This window comes from Poeciliopsis prolifica, unplaced genomic scaffold (assembly GCF_027474105.1).
Source record: "Poeciliopsis prolifica strain line A6 unplaced genomic scaffold, Auburn_PproV2 SCAFFOLD001, whole genome shotgun sequence".
NCBI lineage: Eukaryota > Metazoa > Chordata > Actinopteri > Cyprinodontiformes > Poeciliidae > Poeciliopsis > Poeciliopsis prolifica.
In genome coordinates, this window is record NW_026562376.1 from 17,005,829 (window position 1) to 17,032,003 (window position 26,175).

Consider the following 26,175-nt stretch of genomic DNA (forward strand, 5'->3'; position numbering starts at 1 on the left):
GCCTTTTTGTACTTGCATGATACAAAAAAGTTTTCTGTTCTCTGTCTTGCATGTACCAAAGCAGGAGTGAAGAGGTCAAGAGCAGCTCTGTGTTCAATGAAGGCTGTACAGCCCCAATTGCTGCTATTATCATCAGATCCAATAGTACAACAAGCAGGGAAATACTATGAGTTATATTAACAGACATTAAAGCAAGAGAAGGAAACAGCAGGAGGCAGGGTTTAAAATTTGCACCTAATTTTAAACTCAACAGGTGGTCTTCAAGTTGGCATTGACTAGGTAATCAGTGTTTGCCAATATGAAGGCAGACAGATTCGACGCATCAGTCGTGTGAATTAATCAAGTTAATTGTTTCTGAACATAAGCTGCGACAATCATGCAGATACAGTCTGATTATAGATTCAGATGCATAATAAATTAAATTGAAGTCTTTGATGTTTTTCATCTGCAGAAAAGAGGCACTCTTCTCCATATCTTCATAGAGCAAAATCACATTTGTGCCTTCAGAGAATTCACAGTGCTATTTTGTATTGATGAAATAGAAAAAGTAAATTAGAGAAAGAAGCTGAAATATGTTGTCAGTGATGAGGAGCTAAGGCCAAATAATTTCTACCTCTGGTTGATTTTATATTTAAAGAAACTTTTTAAATTCTGCCACCATTTTTTCTTTTCTGTCTGAAAATGCTATCAATATTTCAGAGTCCAGCCAGGCAGACGTGGAGCTCATCACCAAAGATGAATCCTTACAGTACGAAATGAAAAAGTTGGCCAGCGATTAAAACTAGGCTTTAATGGCTCTAATAAAAAGCGGTTTATGAGAAAAAAATCTAAATTATCTCTCTTTTTTTTCAAACTTGACATACATTGTTTGGTTAGAACTTTTAGAAATGCCTGTCAGACATCCAATCAGAAAACACCCCCAAAACATCTTCATTGAATAAAAATGTTAAAATTTAAATCTCCCACACATATGAAGCTTGGAGGGAGAACATATAGTCTGCTGACATTTGGGTGTTTAGATTTTGAAAAAGTGACATCACCAAACAGTAATGTTAATATCTCTTTAAAGGTTAAGCACATTTGAGTACGATGGCACAACTCAATGCAACAATGAAAAATTACCTACAAACCTGAAGTATAGTTAACCTTGAAATACATAAAGGTCACAGTAAACCTCTTGGTTTTTTAGTTGTTGTTTTTTTGTTGTTGTTTGTTTATTTCTTGTCTATGGAAAATTCGGTCAACATGCAGTGGATAAACCTGTTGCATTCACTGACACTTTCACTGTCTTACAAAATGAAGGCGAACAGTTCTTGTTCAGATTTTAGTCCCTTCCACTTAACTAAAACATTCGGGAACGTGCCTCGTTTCTATTTGCCTTTGTTACATTCTGCCAAGCTGATTTTGTAGAAAATAAATAAATAAATAAAACTACATGATGGAATAAAATAGATATACAATTTGATAACAAAATGTTCATTTTATTTTATTTTATTTTTCTTCAATTAATTTGCAACAAGTGAAATTTAAGAACCTGAAAACATGAGGCTTCACTGGTAGGACGAATGGGCAGCTGAATTTACAGCAACGAGTCAGATAAGAAGGCATTAGAAATGTGACTCACTCTTCTGTGGTGGAGCTGGACTGCCCTCCTGGAATCATCCCTTGCCACAGCTGAAAATAAATGCACGTATTAATACACCACACAGTGAATGCAAACTACAAATGCAAAGCAATGTGCTTGTTCCTCTGTGTACCAGCACCTGTATCTATGCATGTGTGGCTAATAGATTATTCAGATAAACTGCTCCATTGTTATCCCCGCATTTATTTGTTGAGGACAAATGCAAGCGTGTCCCTGTGCAAGCGTGTGCGTGTTGTACCTGAGCGTTGCCGGGGAAGCTGGCTCGCACTATTCCAGGCAGCAGCTTGCTGTGTATGGCGGTGGCTGAGACGATCTGAGCCGAGGACATGGACGAGATGCTTTGCAGAGCTTTCTCCTTGGCATTCTGGTCCTGCACGCGAACGCAGACATTGACACAAACATTATTGTGGGCGTGCGTCGCGCTCTGGACTGAATGGCTGCATAGTGTGTCACAAGAAGACGACGGGTGGGGAGGGAAAACAAATATTCAGCAAAAAATTAAGAACATAAATTGTGCAGTGACACTTAATGTGACACCTTAAAGTAGCTGTTGGAGCAAAACAGTAACAAAAAGGATTTTGGATATTTAACCTTAGCTTAAAGGCAAGGTTTTTAGCTAAGGAACACAAAACAGGTGAATGAAACAGAATTAGAGGCACTGTGATAGCTGGAGAATCACTAATTGACAGCTTCACTCAAGTTAATTGGCACAGAGAGGAATCTTCTCTCCTGGGAGAGATAATAATATTACAGAAGGTACTGAGATTGGAATCATGCTGGATTTTTATGTTAAATACCAAGATCCAGATGCTGATTTTTTAATTATTATTTTTGTTCCAAATAGTTAAAAACAAAAAAAACCCATTTAGTATTAAAGTTTAAAGAACTTACAGTTAAGTGGTAAGGACTGAGTTTTCTAATCATCACTCATTTGATGATAAAAGCAGATTATTTTAAGGAAATAAAACAGTAATTTGACAAACACAACAGATACGTTTCCTTAGCTGAAAAAAAAAATGAATTGCTATATTTTATCAATTTATTTAATCTTCATGAATTCTTTTATGAGTGGAATATGAATTGAATTGAAGTTGGACTTGTTTTTACCTGTTTTGTTGGAGACGAGGAAGCTCAATAATGAACAATTTTACATGGGTTTTCAATAACTTTACCAGTGAATATTCCAAACTTCCCTCAAATAATTTGTCACAGAGAAGATGATCAAATTTATATAAAAGTGAAAATAAATATTTTTTTTTTATTTCAAGTTTTAGTGTACAAAGATAACAACTGATTCCACTATGGATACAATAATCAGTTTTTTGCAAAAGGAATAAGGTAAACAAATCAGCTTTTAAATTGGCATGTGTGTTTTTTTGTTCTTTTTTTATAGTTCTGGGCCATAACTTCATCCATCTAAAAAAAAAACAAAAAACAGTTTCATAAGCAAAATGTAACCCTATGGCATGATGCTGCCACTACCATGTTTCACTGAGGGCATAGTAGTGTACGGTTGGCAATTTTACAGGTCATTTTTTTCATTCCAAACTCATCTTTTAAAATTAGGTACAAATTGGACCCAAATGTTTATTTGGTTTAATTTGATCATAAAACATTTTCCCACAAAATCATTAAAGATTTCAGTCTGGCCTGCATGTTTGGTTTTTTTGTTATTGTTTTGTCTTGTTTTTTTTTTTTTTGTTTGTTTTTTGTTTTTTAAAAGCTTCAACCTCACAAGCCAGTTTTCTGTACAGAGAACATAATGGATTGTTGTAAGTCACATAAAGCAACTACCACAAATCCCTACAGCTACTGGCTGCCTCCCCGACCACTTTATGTTTTCTTTTTTCACAATTGTTGCATAATTCTCCCTTTCTGAGCTTATTGATGGTGGTCTTTGCTGTACTACAGAACCTAATGCTTTAGAGCGTAGAGTGAGTGTGTAGACTTTTAAAATCCAATGTCAAGTCAAGAAACATTTACTCCTGCTTTTAATAAGCCTACCATCATTCATTTTATGACAGCAAACATCAGCTCAGAATTTCCGGCCAGACTTCTCGGAAAACAAGCTCTTCTTTGTTGCTTTAAATAAAGTTAATTACAGTCAAAGACAAGAAGGAAAGACAGACAAGACAAGCAGGGTAAGAGATTAATAGACTGAGAGGTGGAGATGGTAAGAAGAGGGGAGGAGAGAAAATAGGAAGAACTGAATGAATGTGAGGAAAGAGAAGAATGGCAGGAAGAGGAGGAGGAGAAAACCCAAACAGGGGGTAATTAGACACCTAGGATACTGGAGTCACTGTGACAGGCATCCTTCCAGTCACAGTAAGGGACAAACACTGAATTTAGATTGTTCTTGCTTATGAAGGGAAAAGAAAGCTATGTGGGTTTGGTGGCTTTCCATCCTGTTCTTCCAATGCAACCATCAGGACTGATCTTTACATATCAGCTGTTTTTCTTCCAAACAAGCAGGACTGGTAAAACAACACTCACCGTGTAATAAATGATCAGTCAACAAAGTTAATGGTTCAAATTTCCATCAGCCTCCTCATACCTTTAGTTTGGACTGAAATTCCCTGGATTTTCTTCTGGCCAAGACCTGGATGTGACTGGATACCTGGCAAGGAGAGAAGGAGAGGAGATGAGAGGAGAGGAGAGGAGGAAGGGAGGGTAGAGGGTTGGAAAAGAGGAGTAAAGACCAAACAGAGAGTTGCCATGGTTATGAAAGGACTGTTGCTATACTAGAAGTATACACACAGACACACACTTCACACAATGCACTCCCCTGAGAAGAGTGAATAGACCCATCTATGCACATCTTTTGAGAGGACAGAAAGACACCTGAGAACAGGGGCCAAGATCTAGACTGTACTGCCATGTTAGGTCCTGCCCAAAAATCTGCCAACAAACTGGGCTCTGTGTGAAAAGCAGTGGGGCCGATGTATAGGAATAACTAACAAAAAATATGTTTTGTTGATTTTTAGCCTTGTTTCTTCAGTAGCACAAAACCTGTGAACTTCATTTATCTGTAGAGCATGAACAAACAAACTACGTTCTACATTAAAAATAATATGCTGCTGAGGTTTTACATGATGACATTCTAATAGGAGGAATTTGGGGTTAAAAACAACAGCAACCATGTTTGCATTTCTTCCAACAACAACGTTCACAGTGAAAGTGAAACAGAGGAAACATGCTAACTTTAGCCAAGCAGTTAAGCAAAATGTGTCTAAGCAAAGAGGAAGACACAAGTTAATTGATAACTTGTGTTGAGTCGGGCACATTTTTAGAAACAAAGAGGCTCTGGAGCAGAGACTCTTCTTATGGAGGCTGTGCTGAACAGCATCGGTGAGAAGATTGAATGGGGCACAATTCCTCATTTGTCATTCTTTATAAGCCTACATGCTATCAAAGTAAAGTAATCTTTTAATCTTAGCAACATGTTTATTCTGTCTTGAACGCAGATAGCTCAGGCAAGGGTGTAGCTAATATGACATCATTTTTAATGAAAAGTCATTGGAGATGTGCATTTTCTTTTTCATTGAACACAAATCATTTTATTATTTTATCTTGTTATAACATGCAAAACAAATCATATGGTTGGAAACATTTATTTTAAATCTAAGCATACAAAGTAAGAATTGTTTTTAGCCCTGATTTGTTTGTGAAATCCTCTCCTGATCAACATGTTGATTGGTGGATTTAATCAACTATCACTGCCCAGATTCAACCTTGTGATCTACATGAAACTAATACTTTGGTAAAAAAAAAAAAAAAAAAAAAAAAAACATAAATTTGAAAAAATTATAAGACAGCAGCTGCTAAATTATGAAATTATGGGTTCTCAGAAAATTAATTTCATGAATTAAACCAACATCTAAGTTCACAAGAGGTCACAATAAAGTATCCATTAAAGTTATTTATCTAGGAAGTGTTTTCATATATTTTCTACATTCTGACATGCCATGGTCATGTCAGACTGTAGAAATATAAAATGATGCTTTAAATTTTCTGCAATTTTTCCTCTTTCCTTGACCATTCTGCTTTTTATGCCCTTGTTTCAATTGGTTTGGCATCATTATCACATGGTGCACGTACTCTACAATATCCTGTCACTCTCTCTGCAGACAGAATGATTTGACTGGACACACACTCCCATAGTTACCTGTTTCCTTGTCCGCGTCTTGCCTGTTCGGAGTTTGATGTATCTGGCTATCAGCTCGTTTCGCCCTGGAGGAGGAAGGAGACAGAAAACGCACTACTAAAACACTTTTTTTTTTTCTTTTTTTTTACCTTCACATATACACATTTGATCCATTGCTTATTCTCAAAAACAACCAGCAGAAATCATATGACCCTGAAAAACAACTTAGTGGCTGATTAAGAGCTGTTGACCCACTGATCCTGTGACGTGCACTTTCACATGGAAAAGCTGTAATCACCGATACCCCTGTTGAGTTCTCCACACACTCACCAAACACACACACACGCACGCACACAAATCACACACGCAATGGCCCTGAATACACATGACCCAACAGTGCAGGCATTCATGCGGACCGGCCGTCCCCTGATTAAAGGAACCAGCAGGCCGGCTGTACTTGTGCTTACGTGTGCGCACATATGTGCACGCACAGATGCAGATACACACATACTTACAATACTGAATAATTCAGCCCATTCACAAGGGAGCACAGCAAACTCAGCATGACCTGGCTAGTATAGATTAGTGAGGAAAAAGGGGGCACAGAAAGGAAAAAAAAAAAAAAGTGCTTCAAATCCAGAAGAAACCAGAGACAGAGGCGTGTTTGTGCACTGAAACATGGTAGAAAATTTTCACAGGGGCCTCTGCAGTCAGACCCACAACAACTTTAGAGTGATTAAAAATTGAAGTCGCAGTTTATTTATGAAATGAGACAGATTTGCAGATGCTGCGAGTGCTAACGAGCTGATTTGGAGCCGTTTGGTTTGATTTGGGTCCTCTCTTGGCCTGTTTTCTGTTGCAACCGAGTGGAAAAGCAAAGTCAGGCCAGCTGGCCAACTGATGGTCAAGATCTGCACAAAGCCAAACCTCTACACACTACCCAAATGGCTCACAACAATAGCCCTAACTAGCAAGCAGATGGTGTTTGTGCATTTGCATGCATGCGTGTCTGCGTGTGTGTGGGGGTGCGTGTGTGTATGTGTGTTTTCTGACCAGTTCTACTGTCACTGAGATAGGGAGCTTAGACTGATAAAATCTACAGCTCCCCATGCAGGTGTTTTCCTTCTAGCAGTCGAAAGCTGTGACTGACGACAGCATGCACGCAAACATCAATGTATATACATTCATGAGTGCTAGCACACACACACATGCACCCACACAGAGTCCTGGCTGTGGAGGCTGACATCTGACTCCAGAGGGGCCAGCTGGTCTTTCTAGGAGGCTTAACGGTGAATTATCATCCTTCACTAACCCTGCGGCACACATCCCTCACTCTTGCCCTCCCTCTTTCTCGAAAAACTCTCCAGCTCACAAGCACACACATGCACAAACTTCCCTCCCTTCTTTTCTCCCTCCCTCCCTCGCTCTTTTCTTCCATCCATCCGTCCGTTCTCTCTTGTGGCTGTTCCCTTTCCCCCCTACTTCTCTGCTCCCCCTTGTAGTGAATGGGCTTCCCTTCTGCTGCCTCTCGCTTCCTCCCTCTCTACAGTGAAAGACTTCAAGGCCAAAGTCAGATGGTCATTAACCGTGACGAACAGAAGCAACCTCCTGCTCTCCCTCCCCTCTGCCTCTGGGCCGAGGCCACTCGGCGTGAAAGCTGACATTCATGCAGGCCGCACACTCAAAAAATAGGGGGGGAAAAAGCAGTTGTAGTAATGTTTTCATGCGATTGTGACTCATTTTGTTTGAGATGTTGGAACCTGAGTGTGAAACAAAAGGATGAAACTCCACAATCTTCATCCCCTTTTTTAAACATGAACTCAAAACCTTTGCAGCGGCCCTGCAGCTAAAGTTCTGCATGAGAGTCTCTAAAACAGCAGAAACTTTGGAAAAAGTTCAGCTAATTTGCATTCAGAACAAGCAGAAATCTGAGAGAAAGGGTAATTAATTCAGGAAAATCCCCGGCTTCCTGTGTTTCATGTAGTTAGAAATGGATCTTCCCTCTTCCTGTCTTTAAAGCAAAGCCGTAGTAGTGTACTGTTGATCTCCTCGCTCAGTTTGCAGAGTGATTAAGAGCTTCGGCTGCTTTATGGAATAGCTTGAAAACCCCTTTCAGAATAAGGTCAATTCCTGGCGCAGTATACTTGCCAACAAGGCAGCAGTTGAGTGTACCGAGTACCCTGAGGTGACCCTGAGGGCCACAGGGCCCAGACTTTGGCTTACAGCCTGAATATACCACCGAGTTGCACCGAGCTGGTGCTTGTTGCAACATCAGCAGAAACATTTAAAGTGTTGAAGGCACTAAGCATTTCAATCTCACCTCATTTGTTTGAGCCTCTTTTTTTTTTCATACGCGTTTGCAAAAATCATAACAGCTGTGGTTAGAAGTTAATCTTTGATTTATTACCAACAATCTGACAGTTCCTACAAAGACTCACAAATCCCTGTGAGTGATTTGTTGCCAGGTAATGTAACCGGCACGGTGTAACAGGTGGCGAGGTGACATCAGCAGTGTTTACTGTGGCTTTTCTGAAGACGTCGACGTTTTAAAATGCAAAACTTGGCATTTAAATACAAATAAAAACAAGGCAGCGAAGTAGCAGTGACACCTTCAACATTAAGATTTAATTTTAAAGAATATTTTTTAAAAATTAAATATTTTTTCCTTCGTCTTTTGCAAGAATATAATCCAGATATTTTTTATTTCAGTTGTTATTATTATTTATTTGTTTTGGTCATCTAAAGTTTATTTAGAAATAGTGTGAAAACATTTTAATATTCATATTCTCCAGTTTAACGATTTTTACTGAACAGTTTGAAGGCAGCCATACAGACTTCTGGTTTTAGGGTTGGTAATTATTTCTACAACTTCAAGCATGGATAGCAAATACTCTGTCACTCAGGCAGTGCCAAAGGAGTGTTTTTTTTTCTTTTCCTTTTTGTTAAACGTCATATTTCCTGACATACAAACCCATTTTGAAGGTAAAGCTGCTTTGAAACCACAGTAGGCAAGTCACAAGAAACCTGATTGGTTAAACATCTGACTGCAAGCAACCTGCCAGAGAAGACAGTCCAACTAAACATCTAAGATAAACTCTTGTTTTAACCAAAAAATACAAGCTTCTTTCAAAAAAAATGCTGGCAGTGCCTTTTTGCCATATGTCATTGTAAAAGACCAATGCAAAAAAAAAAAAAAAAAAAAAGTAAGAAAGACGAGAATTCACTCAGAATTGAACCTGTGAGCAGACTGCAGTTTGCACAAATTTTCTTGGTAACGATTGAAGCCCCATCACTCTCAAATACTTCACACACCTTTTTACCTGTATGCTTTTCCTGGCCTGCCTCTAAAAAATGCTGTCTGATTTGATTAGGTCACCTGGCTAAGATGTGTCAACAACCTGGACACAGAGTCAACAAGGTAAACAAACAGGGTTGAACATGCCACCTGTGCAGGAAAGAGAGACGGACTGATTGATCCATGACTGATCAATAACACAAAGGGGCTGGAGAAGGAGTTCCAGTATCAGTGGGACCTGAGCAGGTCAGCCATGATGAATCCTGACAGGGTTATATTTCAGTGTCTGTGACGAGCCGAGCCGGGTCTGTTGCTGCCTGCACTGCTTAAAGAAATGAAAGGTACGCTACGCTGTTTTTGTCCACACATGAAATAACCATAAAGTACCATGATGCTGAATTAACTTGTATGTTTACATAAAACAAATGATGCTTGAGGATTATTTTCTTGTTCACTGAGTGGCTTCCAAATATAATCACATATAATCCAAACTTCTTCACATTTTGTCAAATAACAGCTGAAAGCTACAGTGTATTTCATTGGGATTTTATGTAATAAATAAACACAAAATAGTGCACATTGTTAACATAAAAAACCTATATATATGTTTTTTATTTTTCTTTCTAACAGATATATAAAATGGGTGTCACACAATTGTATTCAGCCGCATGGAGATAATATTATGTATCAGCAAGACAATTTTGCCTCAATCTCTCAATTGAAGTTAAGTTTGGATTTAAGTCTAGACTAATTGATTCTAATGCAGCTCTGGGTTTATGTTTAGGGTCTCTGACCGGAGAGAAAGTGAACTTTTGTAGCTATTAACACATTTGTTTCCAGGACTGTCTGAATAGTTTCCCTTCGCGAGCTGAAAAAAAAAAAACGTTGCAATTCTGCTGCCGCCATGTTTTATTGTGGGGAGAGTCTCTTCAAGATAATGTCCAATGTTAAAGCATTTTGCACGTAGGCCAGAAAATGAATTGTGGCATCATTTGACCGGAGAACCTACTTCCATATGTTTGCCGTGTCTTCTGTGAGTTTCGTGGTGAAATGCAAATGGCTGTTCTTGTGGCTTTCTTTCAACAGTGGCTTACTTCTAGCCACTTTCCATTGAGAGGGAAAACACAAACGTTGTGTGATCAGGAACAGAGCAATGGTGTGAGAGACAGTTCCTGCAGATTCTAGTCAGTCTAAATTATAAATGACATGCATTGAGACGACTGAGGGTCAGTGAGAGGAGTAATATTTTGCAATTGGTTCAATTCCCTTTGAAGGGGCTTGAGTGTGTCAGACTGAGTGAATGCGGCTCCGGTACAAAGCGCTATGAGTGCTCAGTTAGAAATGTCATGGTTAGGTAGCGGTTAAGTGGTTGTACTGTCCAGTTGTTCAGGATGTGGTAGAACATTATGCCAAAAAAAAATATTCTAATTTGAAGAAAATGATCAATTTTTGGAAGAAGAAAAAAAGTTGGCGGATCAGCAGGAATTCTTTATATGTTTCATCAATATTTTCATCCAACATGATGAAAATATTGCAGTGCCGACACTGTCAAGCTAGAAAATTCTGGTGCTTTTTTATATCACACTAGAAATAATATATTCAGTGATGCTTTAAGGAAGAAATTTTTTATCCAGCTCAAATACATAAATGATGGACTGTAACTACACATGAACAGAGTCCGAACTCTTTATAGCTGCAGTTATAAAGATAATAATTAAATAATTGTAAATCTACATAAAATACAGGGGGAAAAAAGAGTAATAAAGAGATTTGAGGCTGCGCTCTACGTATAGAGAGAGTTAAAAGAAAAAAAAACAGTAAAAGGGAGTCGAAGGGGGACGCAGCTGGTGGTAGCCAGAGGACCATCTGTTCATCAGTCTATTAGTTCAAACACACAAATACTCTCCCACTTCTGTCACGGTCTCGTACTCACACACACTTACACACACACACACACACACACACACACACACACACACACACACACACACAGGCGCGCGCGCACACACACACACACACGCACACACAGGCGCGCGCGCACACACACACACACACACATGCACACACAGGCGCGCGCACACACACACAAAGCAGTACAGCATGCCTCCATTTCCTCGCTTTTACAGCTTATGTTTCATTCCCGTTTCTCTGACACTTGATGCGCCGTGAGACAATCTTCCATCTCCACCTTCTACGTCGTTATTGTCACCGCCGCCTCACGCCAGAAAATTTAACAAGTCAGCCAATCGATGTCTGTTTTTCTTGTCCTAGGATGACATTTTTTTTTTCAGTAGTAATATATTACAGAGGACTCTTATAAACTGAGATAAAGAAAACAATATATCCAAACAATAAAAGCATAAAGTTGCCATCCTGAGAGATTTGAAACTCCAACATTTAAAGCATCTAAGGTTTAGTAAAATAGAGACATTTTGTAAGAAATTATAAAAGGTGTGCTGACATCTCAGACCAGCTTAAGCTACTCACCGTACATCTTCCCTTCATCTGACAGTATAATCTTCCTCCTCCCACAGGGCGGATATATAGCAAGGGCCTCCTGGAAGCTCTGCTCAATGTCTGGGCTCCAGACCCCCTCAGGGTCCCCGTCCATTGTCTTGTCCCCTCCTGAATCACTGAGTCTGTCCATGTCCTCACTAGGACTCTCACTGCCACTCCAGCTGCTGCGCTCCATACTGGCAGCTAACGGTGCTGAGCTGACGGTGGTGTTTTGATTTAAAAATATATATATGTTTATATATATAGTGGAAATTAACTTGTGAAGGTGAAAATTTTAAAAAAAAGCTATGCTTAAGGCTTTTTATTGTCTCTGTATCTCTAAATGGCAGCCAGGAATGGGAGAAAAAACAGTCAGCCAGTCGGTGCAGAAGCAGAACCCAGCATCAGAACCTGCAAAAGAAGGAAGATAAAACATTGGTTTAGCAGGTGAATCATGCAGACATAAAATTCTACAAAAAAGAAAAAGTTCCATGGCCATTTTTATTTCTCTGTTTTACCCCTTTTCACATTCACCCTGTTTTTAGCTGAAGTTTTTAACAGTGTGAATCCCTGAGGTGCTGAATATCTCATCGTCCAGCATCCTCTTCCAGCTGCTCAGGAAACAGCTGGATTTCTATTTTAGATCCTCTTGTTGTGTTGTTTGTTTTTGAGTGTGAAGAAAAGATTTTACAGCAAGAGTGCAAGTCATCAAAAAAAAAAAAAAACTAATACTCCTTCACTGCTCTTTCCATATTTAGCCACTCATTTAAAAAAAAATTATAATAATTTGTTTATTTTTTTGTTGACTTGTAATTCATTTCTATAGCTTTTAGAGCGACATGTCATAAGCCCGTATCCCAACTTCTAAAATGCAAATTACTGCTTCTTTTCATGAAGGAAATTGCCTATTTTGTTAAATTGCTGTGGAACATCATAACCACATAAGTGGAGCGAGCGCCTGAAGGGCAGAGAACGACTACACACAGCTACCGGCAGATTTAGGAAAGGGGCAAAAAAAAAAAAACAGAGAAAGAGAAACTGAAGGGACTTGCCAGCTGCCCACAATTCTTCTAAAATCCCCCACAGTAAACAGCAGGGCTGACGCGCTAAACACTGCGCTCTCACACAAACATATGCGCGCGGGCACGTAGAAACACACACAATTACAGTGCCAGCCCCTCGGGTGAACACATGTCACTTTGTCTGGCCTTCTACTGTTCACACTTCCCATGCACAGTCCCTCGCCGCAGCCTGAACGAGCCTGAGAGTGTGAAGGAAGCGTGTGTATGCGTGTGCGCCTCGATCTGACTAATTTTTACACAATTACACTTGACAGAACGCATGGTTGCAAGTGAAACATGCGAAGCAGCAGGCAACAGTTTGGACTCACTTCATCTACATGTGTACACTGGATCTCAGTAAGATGCAGGTTTTTTGGGGGGGTTGTTTTTTTACTCTCTCTCTCTCTTTTTCCCCACAAACACCAGAGGGAAAACACCACAAATCGGGAAGAAAACATCTGCTGGCGAAGACTCACAGGCATGAGTAATGAAGGAGATCAGCCGGTTTACCAGAGTCAGCCCTCCGGACCTTTCTCCATGCTTATTCTGTTCAAGCCCATTTCCGTTTCCTCTCCAGCTTCACACAGTCTCTGCGCCTCTGCAGCGGTTTTCCATTCACACAAGGATTCATTCATCCAGCGGGACACATGTCTGTGCAACAGCCACGTTTCCTTCCTAAAGAGTTTAAACGTGTTTGGGAAAACCAAGGTTTTTTTTGTATGTGCGTTGAAATGAGTTGTCCTCACGAGCTGCAATAGTCCATCGTTTGAAGGAGATCCCGACTTTTTCTGAGTAGTTTTGGCATTTGTATCAAAATGCAGCACAAAAAGCTGAAAAATCTGCCAGTGTGAAATTGTCTTTAAAGCTTTTAGGCTGGTGAGAGGGCACGGCCTCAGTCCTCAAGAGACATTCCTTTTTTTATATATGTATCTTTTTTTTTTTTTTTCCTGAGCGCTTTTGAAAGTCAATCCAATTCAGGTCTAATGATAAAATGTTTCTCTTTTTTTCCCCTTTCGAAAAGTGTTCTTTGTACGGGATCAATTCTGAGTCTGACATCTGAAAAATGTTCCAGTAAAAACTAATTAAAACATATTTTGAAGGGTTTCACAATCAGACAATTCAAAGTTTAGATTTAGTTCACTTCATTTGTGTTTCTCGGATGCCTTATGTTATAAATTGTTAACTAGTGCCGGATTATTAATTGTATTTAATAATGACAAAAGCTCATTATATGTGCTGAAGGAAATTAACCTCAGTATCTTGCAGAAAACTCCAAGCATGTCATGTTATCCTTACACCAAATTTAGCTTATAACTTTTTTTAGAACATTCAATTGTTCACTTTTACAAAAATAAATAGTATAGTTTTTTAAATAATTCAAACAACAAGTGCTTTCATTTTCATAAACCAAAACATTTTTTGATGTCAGACATAAATTAGACTTTTTTTTCTGAACTGAACCAATTGAACTGGTCGTTTCAATGTGGGAACAGCTGACATGAACACATTTTTGTGGATCATTAATACCTCCAGATTTGTGAGCATTTCTTGCAAATAAATCAAATCAACGGATCCATGAACAGGAAAACGTGCATCTGTGGCTCCCGAACCGTGAACAATGCTGGAGTGTATTACTAAAATCGTTGGCTGTTAGCTCCTGCTCCTGGCACAACAAAAAGTAAACTCAGGCATTATGTTTTGTGTTGCCATAACAATCAGCCATTTGTTTACACTACAGTAACTTAGGTGGGACAATATTAATCATCGACTGAAATGATCCACTCTTGCCGTGCAGCTTATTCTCCGACGCAATTTTTTTCATGAGCATCAAGTCCCAGATCGCGAATTTAAGTCGAGTCTAGAGTCATGAGAGGAAAAGTCGAAGTCAAGGCCGAAGTGTTTGTTTTTGCAACTCAACTTTCTCTCGACTCAAGTCTTTATACCTGGCATTTAAAATCTGCTTATTAGCAAAGAAATGTTGAAAATGGGATGAACTGTCAACCAGATCATGCTATGCTCCAGTCCTCAAGACAATTTGTTGCAGAAAATGCAGACCTGCTTGGGACATCACATACTGAGCAAATAACATCTTTACATGCTAACATGCATACGTGCTTTGCATTCGGTGTATTTTATAAAGGGAAAGACCAAACAAATTTATTAGCACCAATACTCTGTAATGTTCTTGAATACAAGCAAAACTGAAATCACAAGGTAGTTGAAGGTAAGTTCATCCTAGAAGATAAAAGTAATGCATTTTCATCTTTGCTGAGGAAAGACATGATTAAAGGGAAGTTTTTTTCCTAGATCAGTTGAAAATTGTAAAAGAAAGCTGAGAAAGCCCATTTTTCACATCCATTTTCCAGGACACAAGGAAACAAGTTTTGATGGTAAAAGCCTTCTTTAAAAGAAATAATGTGTTGCAGATGTTCAGCAAAACCTTGAATAACACTGGAAAAGAGACACAAAAGTGAAGCAGGTGGTGAAAGTTAAGGAATGTGAAAATATAATTTTGTTTAGGTACAATCGTTTCCTCGTGGAGTGAAGAAGGAGAGGAAGTCATTCTACAAACCAAACGACTCCTGATGGTTCAGAAACAAGAATAAAACTGAATGGACACGTGTACCAAAAGCTGGGTGTAAAATATCAAAAGCAAGAAAACTGAATAAGCTGAAAGTGGGTTATTCGGTCTTAAATGTGTTGAATTAGTGTTTTGATTCATCCTTAACCCCCTGATGCATAAGTGGGTCCTTTGGGACCCGTTGAGGTCATCTTTTTGCAGTATCTTTGTAATGAAACATTTTCATCTCATCATATTCCAGATATTCCTCAAACAACATGTTATTGATATCATGCAATTCAAAATTTTTATTTACCTTTTACCAATTTTAAGAAATATTATGTTTTATACCACTACCCCATTCTTCCTAAGTTGGTCAAAAATGACACGGCATTTATTTCCTGTGGAATTTAATGGGAATCTTTGTTTTTAACTAACTGTGACTGTCAGGAACACATTTTTATGTGAACCATACACACTGAGTCCAAAGTGTTACCCCTGAATATCCTGTGCCTATCGCAGGAGATCCACAGGCAGATTGGCGCAGCGTCTGCAGTGAAGTGAGCGATGTACTGGTTTCGTGAGAGAGCTGAGTCAAAAAAGCTCTTGAATTACCGGTCAATCTAAGTTCCTGCCCTCATTCCTGGTCATGAGCTTTGGGTCACGACCGAAAGAACGAGGTCATGGAAACAAGCGGCCGAAATGAGCTTTTCCCGAGATAGGGTGAGAAGTTCAGATATCCAGGAGGGAATCAGAGTAGAGAGGAGCCAGTAGAGGTGGCTCGGGCATCTGGTCAGGATGCCTCCTGGACGCCTCTCTGGTGAGATGCTTCGGCTATTTTACAATTAGACATGCTAACTAAGACCTTTATGAGGGTTTTTTGCAAGTATTTTTGATTAGTATCAACATAATTTTGGCTAAATTAGCACAGAGGAATCCACCAAACGCTTTCAAAATATTTATTTTGAAAATGCTTTGAGAGAAAGACAAGATCGTTCTGTAAACACTGGAATAAAATACTTCAGCACACTAAGACTTGCTATCAGTGCACAAGCTAGCATTTCGTCTCCACACATCTCCTTCTACTCCTCATGGTAAGTAGGAGATAGTTTTCAAACTGTCATGTCTGTATTCTTGAGCAATATTGTAGCCCTGCTGATGTAAAATCAGGTTGCAGGGCCACAGAAATCCCTCGGACATCACAGTCCCCTGGACGCTCTGCAGCTCAGTCTGGGAAACCACAGGGCATTCATTCCCAGAGCAGCAGGGCTGTCCAGTAAGTTTTGGGTTCCTCTACACGTTTACCGAAAAGGCGACACCCCAGATTCGACCTCAATAGACCCACAATATTATCCAAAAATATAGACGAGACTGTTTAAAAACAATCTCCTACATACCATTTTGGAGTATTTAGTTAAAATATTTAATCGCTTTCTATTTACACTCTAGCAGTCAAAAATGTTTAAAAAATAATGCACATTTCACTTCAAGACATGGCTGAGACTAAAACTCGAGAAAAATTAGAAATTTATTCAAATAAAACAAACATTTTTTTAAAAAAAATCAGGATTTTAGACATTCTCAGTGCGCCACAGCCAAAATCAAGCTGTTAACGTGTTTAGAGAGTGGAGGAATCCAAAAAAACAAAAATGTTTCATCCAGAAACACCACATTGAAAGCTGTGGGAGTGGACCAAAACCATAAAACTTGTGATCCAGACAGATAAACAATGAGCCTGAACTTGCTGTAAAAGGCCTAGAAAGCTACAGCCTTTATATTCTGTGAAAACTCCAAAGCCTAATCTGGTCGGTTCTTCTCCATAAACATTAATGCTAATTAACTTATATATTTAAAAAAATAAATAAATAAGAAATAAGGGTCTATCTGAAAATATTGCATGAGTTTATGGGGTCGGAGTTCATAAGTTTCTGACTTCTTCCTACTCCTTATCAAGCATGTTAAGATTGTTGTGGTACAAAAAATATGTGCCTTTTGCATTCGTTGTTCATGTGTGATTTTTTTACTTCTGTCATGTTCGAAACAAATAGATAAACAAATAAAAAACATCTGGGCAAAATGTTGTTATAGCAGCTACAATTCACAGCTTCCCCTTTCACACACACTGTCTGTGTCCAATGTAAGCAAAAACTAACCACTTTATATCTTAACTTGATTAGATTTCATTAGTCACCACTGGAGACAGACACCAGCAGCCCCCGAAACCTCACTTTGCAACCCTGCAAGGATAAGCATAGCCTAGAATTCATTTTATCCCATTAACCAACATTAACTAAGCAATGTTCATCTATTTTTCTTTTACAAATGACTCACATTGGTTCTTTATAGCTTTTTAAATGTATTTAACTATACACTGACTGCTCTTGCTTTCAGGATATCAGGTATAAACTGATTATCATCGCTTGGCTTTAATTTATACTACATTACCAAAAAAACATACAATTCCCTGCATATTTTTTCATTCCACAATCCTGCATTGATGATGGGAGAGTTCAAAATTCAATAATTTTACTACAGATTTTTAAATAAATAAGTAAGGTTTTTATAAAATCGGTAAGATTTCTTGTCATATAAAAATCATGTTTTAACCTGATAATTTGTTTTGGCTTTGTTTCATACATTTAAAACAAGTCTTTACCCCCCAAGTAAAAACATTAGCTTAGCATTAAACATCGACATAAACTGCTTGGAGCATTTTAATTGTCGTTACAAATGGTAGAAAATTGCACCAAGCGCACACTTTCCTCTGAAACACATATCCTGGATGAGCGCCTAGCTACCATTCTCCAAACTGAGATCACTGATCACTGAGAAACTTGATTTCTGGTAATTGCTGCACAGGTTCCCACTCGCAAAATTCAAAGCTTTCCCTTGAGACAATAATAACAACAATCTAAGAAGAGATACAGTGGAAAGAGAGAATCGGTAGCAGGCGGAAGCTGGAGAAAGACGTTTGCCACACAAGGAATGAATGAGACGACATGGCGGCGTCCCCAGCAGCCCGAGCCTCGGCCTCTCCAGTCAGGACAGCAGGCTTCAGGGAGTCAGTGCATCCAGCCACAATCCCACAGCTGCCTTCGACTCTCACCCTCACCCCCCACTTTCCCCTTTAGCCTCCATCAGAAGCAACAAGTGTTCACGTTTAAACTAATATTGCTCCTTCATGTCCCATGTTTACTTTATAATCCTCATTTCAAACAATCATCCAATCTTCTGTGGAATGCCACATTTTAAGACTGTGTGGATTTATTCAGAAAATCGGTTCATACTGCATTTCCACTTTCCATGGAATAATTTTCACTTTACATCAAGGACAGACCGTATGGCACTATGTTCACTTCTTTTTATTATGGGTGCAAATGTGACCAAAGCATTCAGTATATCTGAACAGACTCGGGGGTGCTTCATTTGTCTTGCTATGCTAACGGCCTCCACTGCAGATTTCCACAAGGTGAGATCCTTCAAAAACGCTTCATGTTATTCAAAACGTCTGAATGTATTTATAGTCTTATGATTTCTGCTGCGACTGATGTTGTGTGTCCTTGAACACCAACCTGGACCCTATGGAGGACTTGTGTAGATTTCTATACAGAGCGCAGCTTTTCGAAAATGATTATCCGTACACCTTTACAGCGCGCCATGTTTTCAAAATGGTAGTTTTGAATCCCTATTTAAAACATCATTTCATCCCAACCTACTTCTGCTTTGAAACTCATAAACAAACCATTTTGTTCCTATTTAAAAGTTTAAAATTATTTTTTTTCTTGCAGTTAATTATCCTAAAAATGCTAATAACTCACTTATAATTTACTATAAAAGGGAGATATTCCTCCTTTTCCTCAACTGACTCTGTTGACTTACTAGTGTGACAAATTGAATCACACTCAAATATGAAAATGAAAATGTCATCCCAGTAACAAGGAGAAAAAGGTTGTGGGTGGAAAAAGGAAAATGACAATTACCAACAGTGACAAAACAAAAACAAAGGAAGAAAGAACAGAATTTAAAAAGAAAAAAAATAGTAATAAAACCTAATAAAATAACTGCAGCAGTGTTTGTGTTTGAGTGCATGTGTGGGCCAGCAGGTGGATTTGGAAGATGCATGTGCCTCAAGTGTTGGAGGAGCTTCCTTTAAAAGTTATTGTTGCATAATCTATTGCAATAGTCAGAACAAAGATTAACTACTGCAATAAAAAATGTAATGTTATAGTGATTAGGACAAACTCCTAATCATGTTAGTAAACTGCAAATGTAAACAGTAACAGTAATGTAAAATTTGCTATTTTAACTGTTTTTAAAGTATTAGTTCAACAAAAGCATTATTAATCACTAATATTTGAAAATATGTATTGATGAAATTACTGTGCACTCTTTAGCCGTTTACTGGCACTACTTCATGTCCCTGGAGATAGTGTGTAAGAGCCATATTTGCTTCTTATTGTCCACAGTCATAAATTGCATTGCCAAAAACACTTTACTGAGGGATTAATTAATATATATTGTAACTTTCATCTTCATAGCTACAAACACTGTCAAACACGATAACATTTTAAGCTTAAGTAAGTAATGAATAACATCCCAGAGATTGGAAAGAAGCATGGCAGATGATGGATTACGTTTTCAAGAACAACTGGGGAACTTTTAAGTTTTAAGAGGTCCTTTTACATTTCCAACATGTAGAGCAATCCTTGCTTCCAACACCGATGACCCGCAGCATCTCAAATGACTTATTTTCTTTGATCTGATTATCATCAAATATCAGCTGACATTAGAGCCTCCGAGGAAAACAGCCAGCAACCTCCCTCGTATTGCTGTGCATCACATCCATTAGAGTCAATGCCTTTCTGCACAGGGGTCAAAGGGCCAACTGCACGAGTTCTGCTGAGGACACGTGTCCATGCCTGCCCCTGCATGTGCTTCGAGCGCAGCTCCGTCAGTAGTTTTCAGCGAGATTCTCTCCTCTGTTAGATATCCACTTATGATCCACTCGCCCATGACAGCGCAGGGTAGGAGATGCGTGCAGGGATTTGATGCAAACAGAGGTCATGGAGCAGGAAAGAAAAATGTTCCTTTTCAGAACGCTGTACAAACTGACTGAAATGTTTCAAGGACATCTTCAAGTTATCGTCACTCTAATATTCAATAGTGTTTCCTTTGGGTTCTGAAGGTGGAAAGTTACCTTTCAATACATAAACCACTGAAATCAGATATTTAGATATACTGCATTAAAACACTCCTATCCCTTTATTCCTTCACTTTTCCTGTTTTAGTTCAACAGGGATTAGCAAAGTTGATTCTGCTTTGCTCAATGTCAAAAGAAGCGGTAGAGTTTTTTAAGCCTTTTTGTGAGGTCTCATAGTTCATAAGTATACATGTATTTTCTTGTAAACAACATGGTTGAGTCAAATACTGTTGGGTAAGCCATCAAAATCTTTACATAGTAACTTGGTGGATTTCAGTCCCAGAACTGGTGTAACGAGCTTTGCTTTCCCTGAGCCACTTTTTAACTAATCTGACAGCATGTTTAGGGTCGTTGTCTGTTTTGAACACCCGTTTGCCACTTTAACTTTCTGGGCAGTGCATCAGTCCCTCCACCAGACACACATGACATGATGCTGCTGCTTCAGACTTAACAGTAGGGGTGGTATTCTCAGGCTTTCAAGCTTCCTACTGTTTTTGTGTGCATTTGTTAAATGCAATGTGTTTTCATGTTGCTTTTGGGGCAATGGCTTTTTCTTCACTGACTAGCCTTTTAGTCCAGGTTGGAGATTACCTAATTTCTCTGTGAGTAATGTGCAAATTGAAATCATTTTTGATAACCCTAGCTGACCTAAAACAGGAAAGGTATGAATTACTTTTAAAAATTCATATCTTTTTTCTGACTACCGGCAGAAACACTGCAAAAGTATTAGATCTCTGCGTCTAAATATTGGCGCAACTCACCTCAGCACTTTTTTTTTTTGTTTCGGCATTGACGCACATCCCTATTCATATTCCATAGTCACATGGACCTAGTTTTACTGAATTCACCACGAATCAATTCATCTCAGCCAATACGGAGAGAAAAAGAAGTCTTTTAGAGTCTGTAGGTGATTAGTTTGAACCGCTGTGTATTAAAAAGAAACACAAGAAGATAAAGGTAAGATATTCAATGGCGCTCCCGTGAAAGCTTTGCAGCGAAGTTACCAGTAAAGCTTCATTTTATTCTTTTTAGGCGCTAATACACACTTGAGATAGATGGAGAGAGTTGCTTTATGAGTGCTGAAGAGGCTGTAATTCACAGCATGTGTCTCTCATTATTTTACCATCTCTTCTCAGAGGCATTACCATTTATGCACACACTTAGTAATTCGTCGCAGATTGCACACTGATACAGTGAAGTGCTTATTTTCTCGTGGAAAAGTGATGGTAAAAGGTTTTTGTCTGCAGCTCCTCTATCCGCTGTCTGTCATTCTTCTGCAGACAGTTTTTGATTTTATTTTTTTTGCTGAGTAAGGCTAAGCCATTATCCAGTTTCTTCCTGGTGGAAAGGGATGGTTGTTGTCACATGTGCATCATCACACACACACGAAATGAAATCCTAAACGAGTAAGAGAGAGAGAGAAAAAAAGAAGTCTGGGGAGGTTGCAGCAATACCAACACCATTTAATAAGTGTGAACACGGGAGCATTGTGCCACGGCTGAACACACGTGCTGCATGTGCGTGCGTCCATGGATGAGTCTTATCCAACACCTTGTAAAGAAGCATTGTGCGGCTGCACGAGCTTGAAAAGAGTACAGTGACCTCCATCTCCCCCATCTCTCATCACAATTACATCCTCTGCAGCTCGCGCGGGCTCCGCTCGCTCCTACTCTCCTCACAACACACAAACACGAGTGCAAAGTGAATTAGCCCCCTGAACTGTATTTTCCATCTGTGGTCCATTAAAACTTGGGTGTTGCTTTATTTAGACGGACGCAGGTTAGGAGGCAGGGAGTGCGGAGACTTGTTCAGCCTGTAAACATGCAGGAGAGCGCCGGAGTGCACAACAGCACTGAACGAATTTTAGTTCTAATTTTTATTAACGTCATCCTTTCCACGCGCCACCACATCTCTGAACAGACAACCAAGCAGATTATGCCTCCATAACCAATCGATCCAAGTTAAGCAGTTATCCATCAAACTGCTCTAAATGGGGATCGATGGATCAAACACTGAAAAGTTTTGTTTTTTTTTCTGTAAATTAAATGCATCAAAATGTTTTTAAACACAAGAACAAACATCATGTTTTTCACTCCACTTTGATTACAGTTTAGTAAAAATCTGAAAGATTAAAAGAAAACACGTTCACGGATTATTTTATATTCTAAATTATTTTTGTTGTGCCAAAAAAGCATGCCTATATCAAAAAGATCTTTCAGTCTATATACAAATGACAGATGTCATGGTTAAATGATGTTTTTGAAATCAGCGGTACATGTCTGATGTCTTTTCATTTCATTCAGATGAGATATATTTAAGTGATATAATTCTGAGACGAGCAGAGACACCACTGGTGCATCTACAGCTGGGATGTTTCCTCTTTGCACTTGGGTTAAAACGGGAAACTAATTTTACCCATGAAAAATCTGAGAATGTGTCAGAGTGACTGAAGTTTTCTCTGCTCCTCCTGTTGCTGCGCACTGTCTTTCTACAAATACGAGGATACACAATATAATGGAGCCAAAAAATATCACAATAGCTTCTTTAATTTAGCGGAAATAAATCTAATAAAATAAAATACGTTTTTAAGAATCTGATTTAGCTGATGCTAGCAAAAATCAATCACTAGAATTAATTATCTGCCCAGGACTTTCACAGTGAAAAGGGAACACCTGAAACAAACAAAAAGCAACTTGATGAAGCTTAATAACAACAAGCAGAAGAAAGAGTTTTATACCTTCTGAAAGCCGAACTAAATGAGTTGATTTAATCTGGTTGTGTTAATTGTCAGTTTTAAAAATAAACATGGACCGTCAAAGTGGCCACTTGATCTTGAAATGTTTCTGACTGGGCAACAGAACCTCATTAAGTTCACTAATCTCAGCCCTCCAAACAGAAAAGGAAAAAAAAAAGATTTCTTATAGATACAAGAGCAAATATCCTGGATTTCATAATAAGCTTCCATAACTCAGGCAGAATCCTCATCACTAATTTGATGGACTGAAATATTTTCTGCTGAAAAAGATGAATAGCATCTGTTAGCAGGAGAAGTGGATTCTTTAATAGTTTCCCACCACAGCTGATTTAGCCCCTGACTCACTGTGTTTCACTTAAAGCAGCATCATAGTCTGATTCTCACGTAATCTGCTAAAAATTGATCTGTTGCATCTTCCCTCATCATTTATGTTTAATTTCTTTGTGTTGCTCCCCCTCTCCATTTTACGTACATTTCATTGCCCAATCATAAAATAACTTTTCTTATTCTTCCTTGTGTTCCATGTCAATTTAAAAAAGAAAGAAATGTCTCAAGATCCATCTGCTCTATTGCCATCCTGGAGGAAAGCTACCATTCCGGACTTATTTCTAAAACTAGTTCCAAGACGTCGAGGACCATGTTTAATCATAAACAATCATTTAACGGTAGTGTGTTTGTGCTTTTAAATAAAAAAAATTTTAAAAATCACCAGAGCTACAGTTTAGAAACTGATAAGCTTTCACTCCATCAGCAAGACCGGAAAAGCACATTCAATTGCTAAGAGCTCCTTTTTATTTATGAAGACCGATTAAACATGTTACTTCCTCTTAAAACTTAAACAGTCCCGGTGCCTCTAATGGAGGATCACATTTCTTTTTTTTTCTTTTTTGTTTCATTTCCTGTCTCAATCCTCAGCTGCTAACGCTAATGACATCAACAGAAGACGGTTTGCAAGGAAGCGATTCCAGGAAAAGACAGAGATGCCAAAAATGTCCATCGTGCATCAAGTTAACCAACAGAGAGCAATCGGTGCCCGGCTGCACAAAAGCCGAGGCGGTGAGCGGGCGGCAGCAGGGCAGACTTGGTCTGCTGTGACAGCATCGGAGGGCGGAGTGAGGCTGTTGTCCCTCTCGGCACCGTGTTTATCATGTCAATTCCTCCAACCGGGAAAGTACACAAGAATTAGTCTGAATCAAGGCTTCCTGTTCACTTCCTGCTGTGCTCAGGAAACACCAGGGTTGATTCAGGCTTCCTATGGAGTACGGTGGTGGTGAGGTTGGGGGTTGGATCCATTCGCTTAGCTGAAAGGCAGAAAGAATAGGATGTTGTCCCATCCTCCATCTCTTTATTTATTTATTTATTTTTTGGTCATTGTTATGTTTAAAAAAGGGTTAAACTAGCAAAACATTTGATTTTTATCATTTTTACCATCACATTAGTCATATAAATAAATAAAAACATTGAAGATACATAAAAATCTGACAGTAAATATGTCTAATAAGTTAATTAATCAAAAGGATCCTTTAAAATTGGAGGAATTTGTTGGTTCAGAGGTCAGTTGTGGTTAACAGTAAATCTCCTCCCACAATTCTGCTTTATGTATGTTTTCCTTCTTCTCATCACAGCTGTAGTTCACCTTTTTTTTTCCTCCTGTTAAAATGTTTGCACAGAGCTGACCTCTCCATGGACCCTAAGGACCCACACAGACCAGGACAAATGACCACATTTACAACCCACAGGTGAGACATTGAAGCCCACTTTTCTGATGCACTGCAACCTTTTTGTCTCACCCTGGACAACACACTAGAGACGATTAATCTCTCAAAACTATGCAACTAAAAACCGTTACAAGACAAAAGCTACCTAATTTTAGAAAAAAGTCAACTACTTCTTCTGACTGAGAAACTATGTCAGAAAACTGATCAGCAGTACGAGTGAAGACACACTCAGCTCCTTCAGACTAGTGTCAGCAGCACTTAGCAGATATCTGGTGGAACTGCCAGTCTGCTGAGCTTGTCTTACGAATTACATCTCAGTCAAAATCTCCAATTTTGCCGTTTACAGAAATGAACGCAAAAAGAGAAGCATTGTTTTGCTGAAAGGTTGGTGTCTGAAAGAGTAGAAGCCACTTAAAGACACATAGTCCAGATTTCAGGGCGTCAAACTAGAAAGTCTTTTTTTTTAAAATCATTTTTGATATATACAACAGTACATAATATTGCCCCTTCAAAAACTTGTTGGAGCCTTCTTTCAGCCAGCTGGCAGTCTGCAGCAACAGGTGGGGGAGATGCTACGGCAACACATACAACCACAGAAAAGTGTGACCACTCCGGTACTTTCTGTCTTCGTTTATTAAAAAGACTTAAACAAACAGAGAGAACAGTTTTCAACCCAAGCTCTTTAAAACTTTTGTAAAACTCGGTGTCTGAACCTGCTCAGGATTACTATGAGAATGAAAGTGAGGAGGGCATCCAGCTGGTCAGACAAGCCAGCACTGGATCTACTAGCTTCCTGCAGCCAGAAACCAGCAGCACCCCCGTCTCCACCCATCCCCACACACTCCCACACCCCACCCAGGAGGATGCCCATTGTTCCCCCAGTCCTCTGAACAAAGCCTGCCCCCTCCCCTGCTTCAACCTCCCTTACCCCACCTAACTGCTTCACCCCTAAACACAAAAACACTCAGCATTGTTGCTCTAATAAACCGTCTCCGCTCCCTAAATTTCATTACACTGGAACTCAGTCTCTCGCCCCACCTTAACACCCTGCTTTCAGTTTTTTTGCTACGCCCGAATAAATTTATCCTGGTGTGTCCTGCCGGGTGTTAAAATCTGAGGAGCGCTTTAAGGGCAGAGGGTAAAGCAAGGATAAGAAGGGAAAATCTCCAATTGGCTGCCGGCGGGATTTAGAGTATCACCTGTTGATTCATCCCATTGACTAGACGCACTGCCCTCAAAACATTCTGCTTAAAAAATTTAAAAGATCATCAGAATTAAAACAAAGCACAACGTCACAAGAC

At 39.1% G+C, this 26,175-nt stretch overlaps 1 protein-coding gene across 2 annotated transcripts in view; it reads right to left on the reverse strand.

Moving 5' to 3' along the window:
* tead1a (TEA domain family member 1a) overlaps positions 1-26,175 on the reverse strand; it is a 43,482-nt gene that overhangs the window by 13,429 nt on the left and 3,878 nt on the right. Inside the window, exons 1-6 of one of the 2 annotated variants that reach the window (XM_055058152.1) lie at positions 14,169-14,314; positions 11,572-11,991; positions 5,811-5,875; positions 4,200-4,262; positions 1,884-2,015; positions 1,625-1,674 (exon numbers count right to left, since the gene is read on the reverse strand). In XM_055058152.1, coding sequence (XP_054914127.1) covers positions 1,625-1,674; positions 1,884-2,015; positions 4,200-4,262; positions 5,811-5,875; positions 11,572-11,776 — 515 coding nt within the window. In that variant the 5' untranslated portion in view covers positions 11,777-11,991; positions 14,169-14,314. Of the gene's footprint in view, positions 1-1,624; positions 1,675-1,883; positions 2,016-4,199; positions 4,263-5,810; positions 5,876-11,571; positions 11,992-14,168; positions 14,315-26,175 lie in introns of those variants that run through there. The other variant, XM_055058085.1, reaches the window with a different exon arrangement.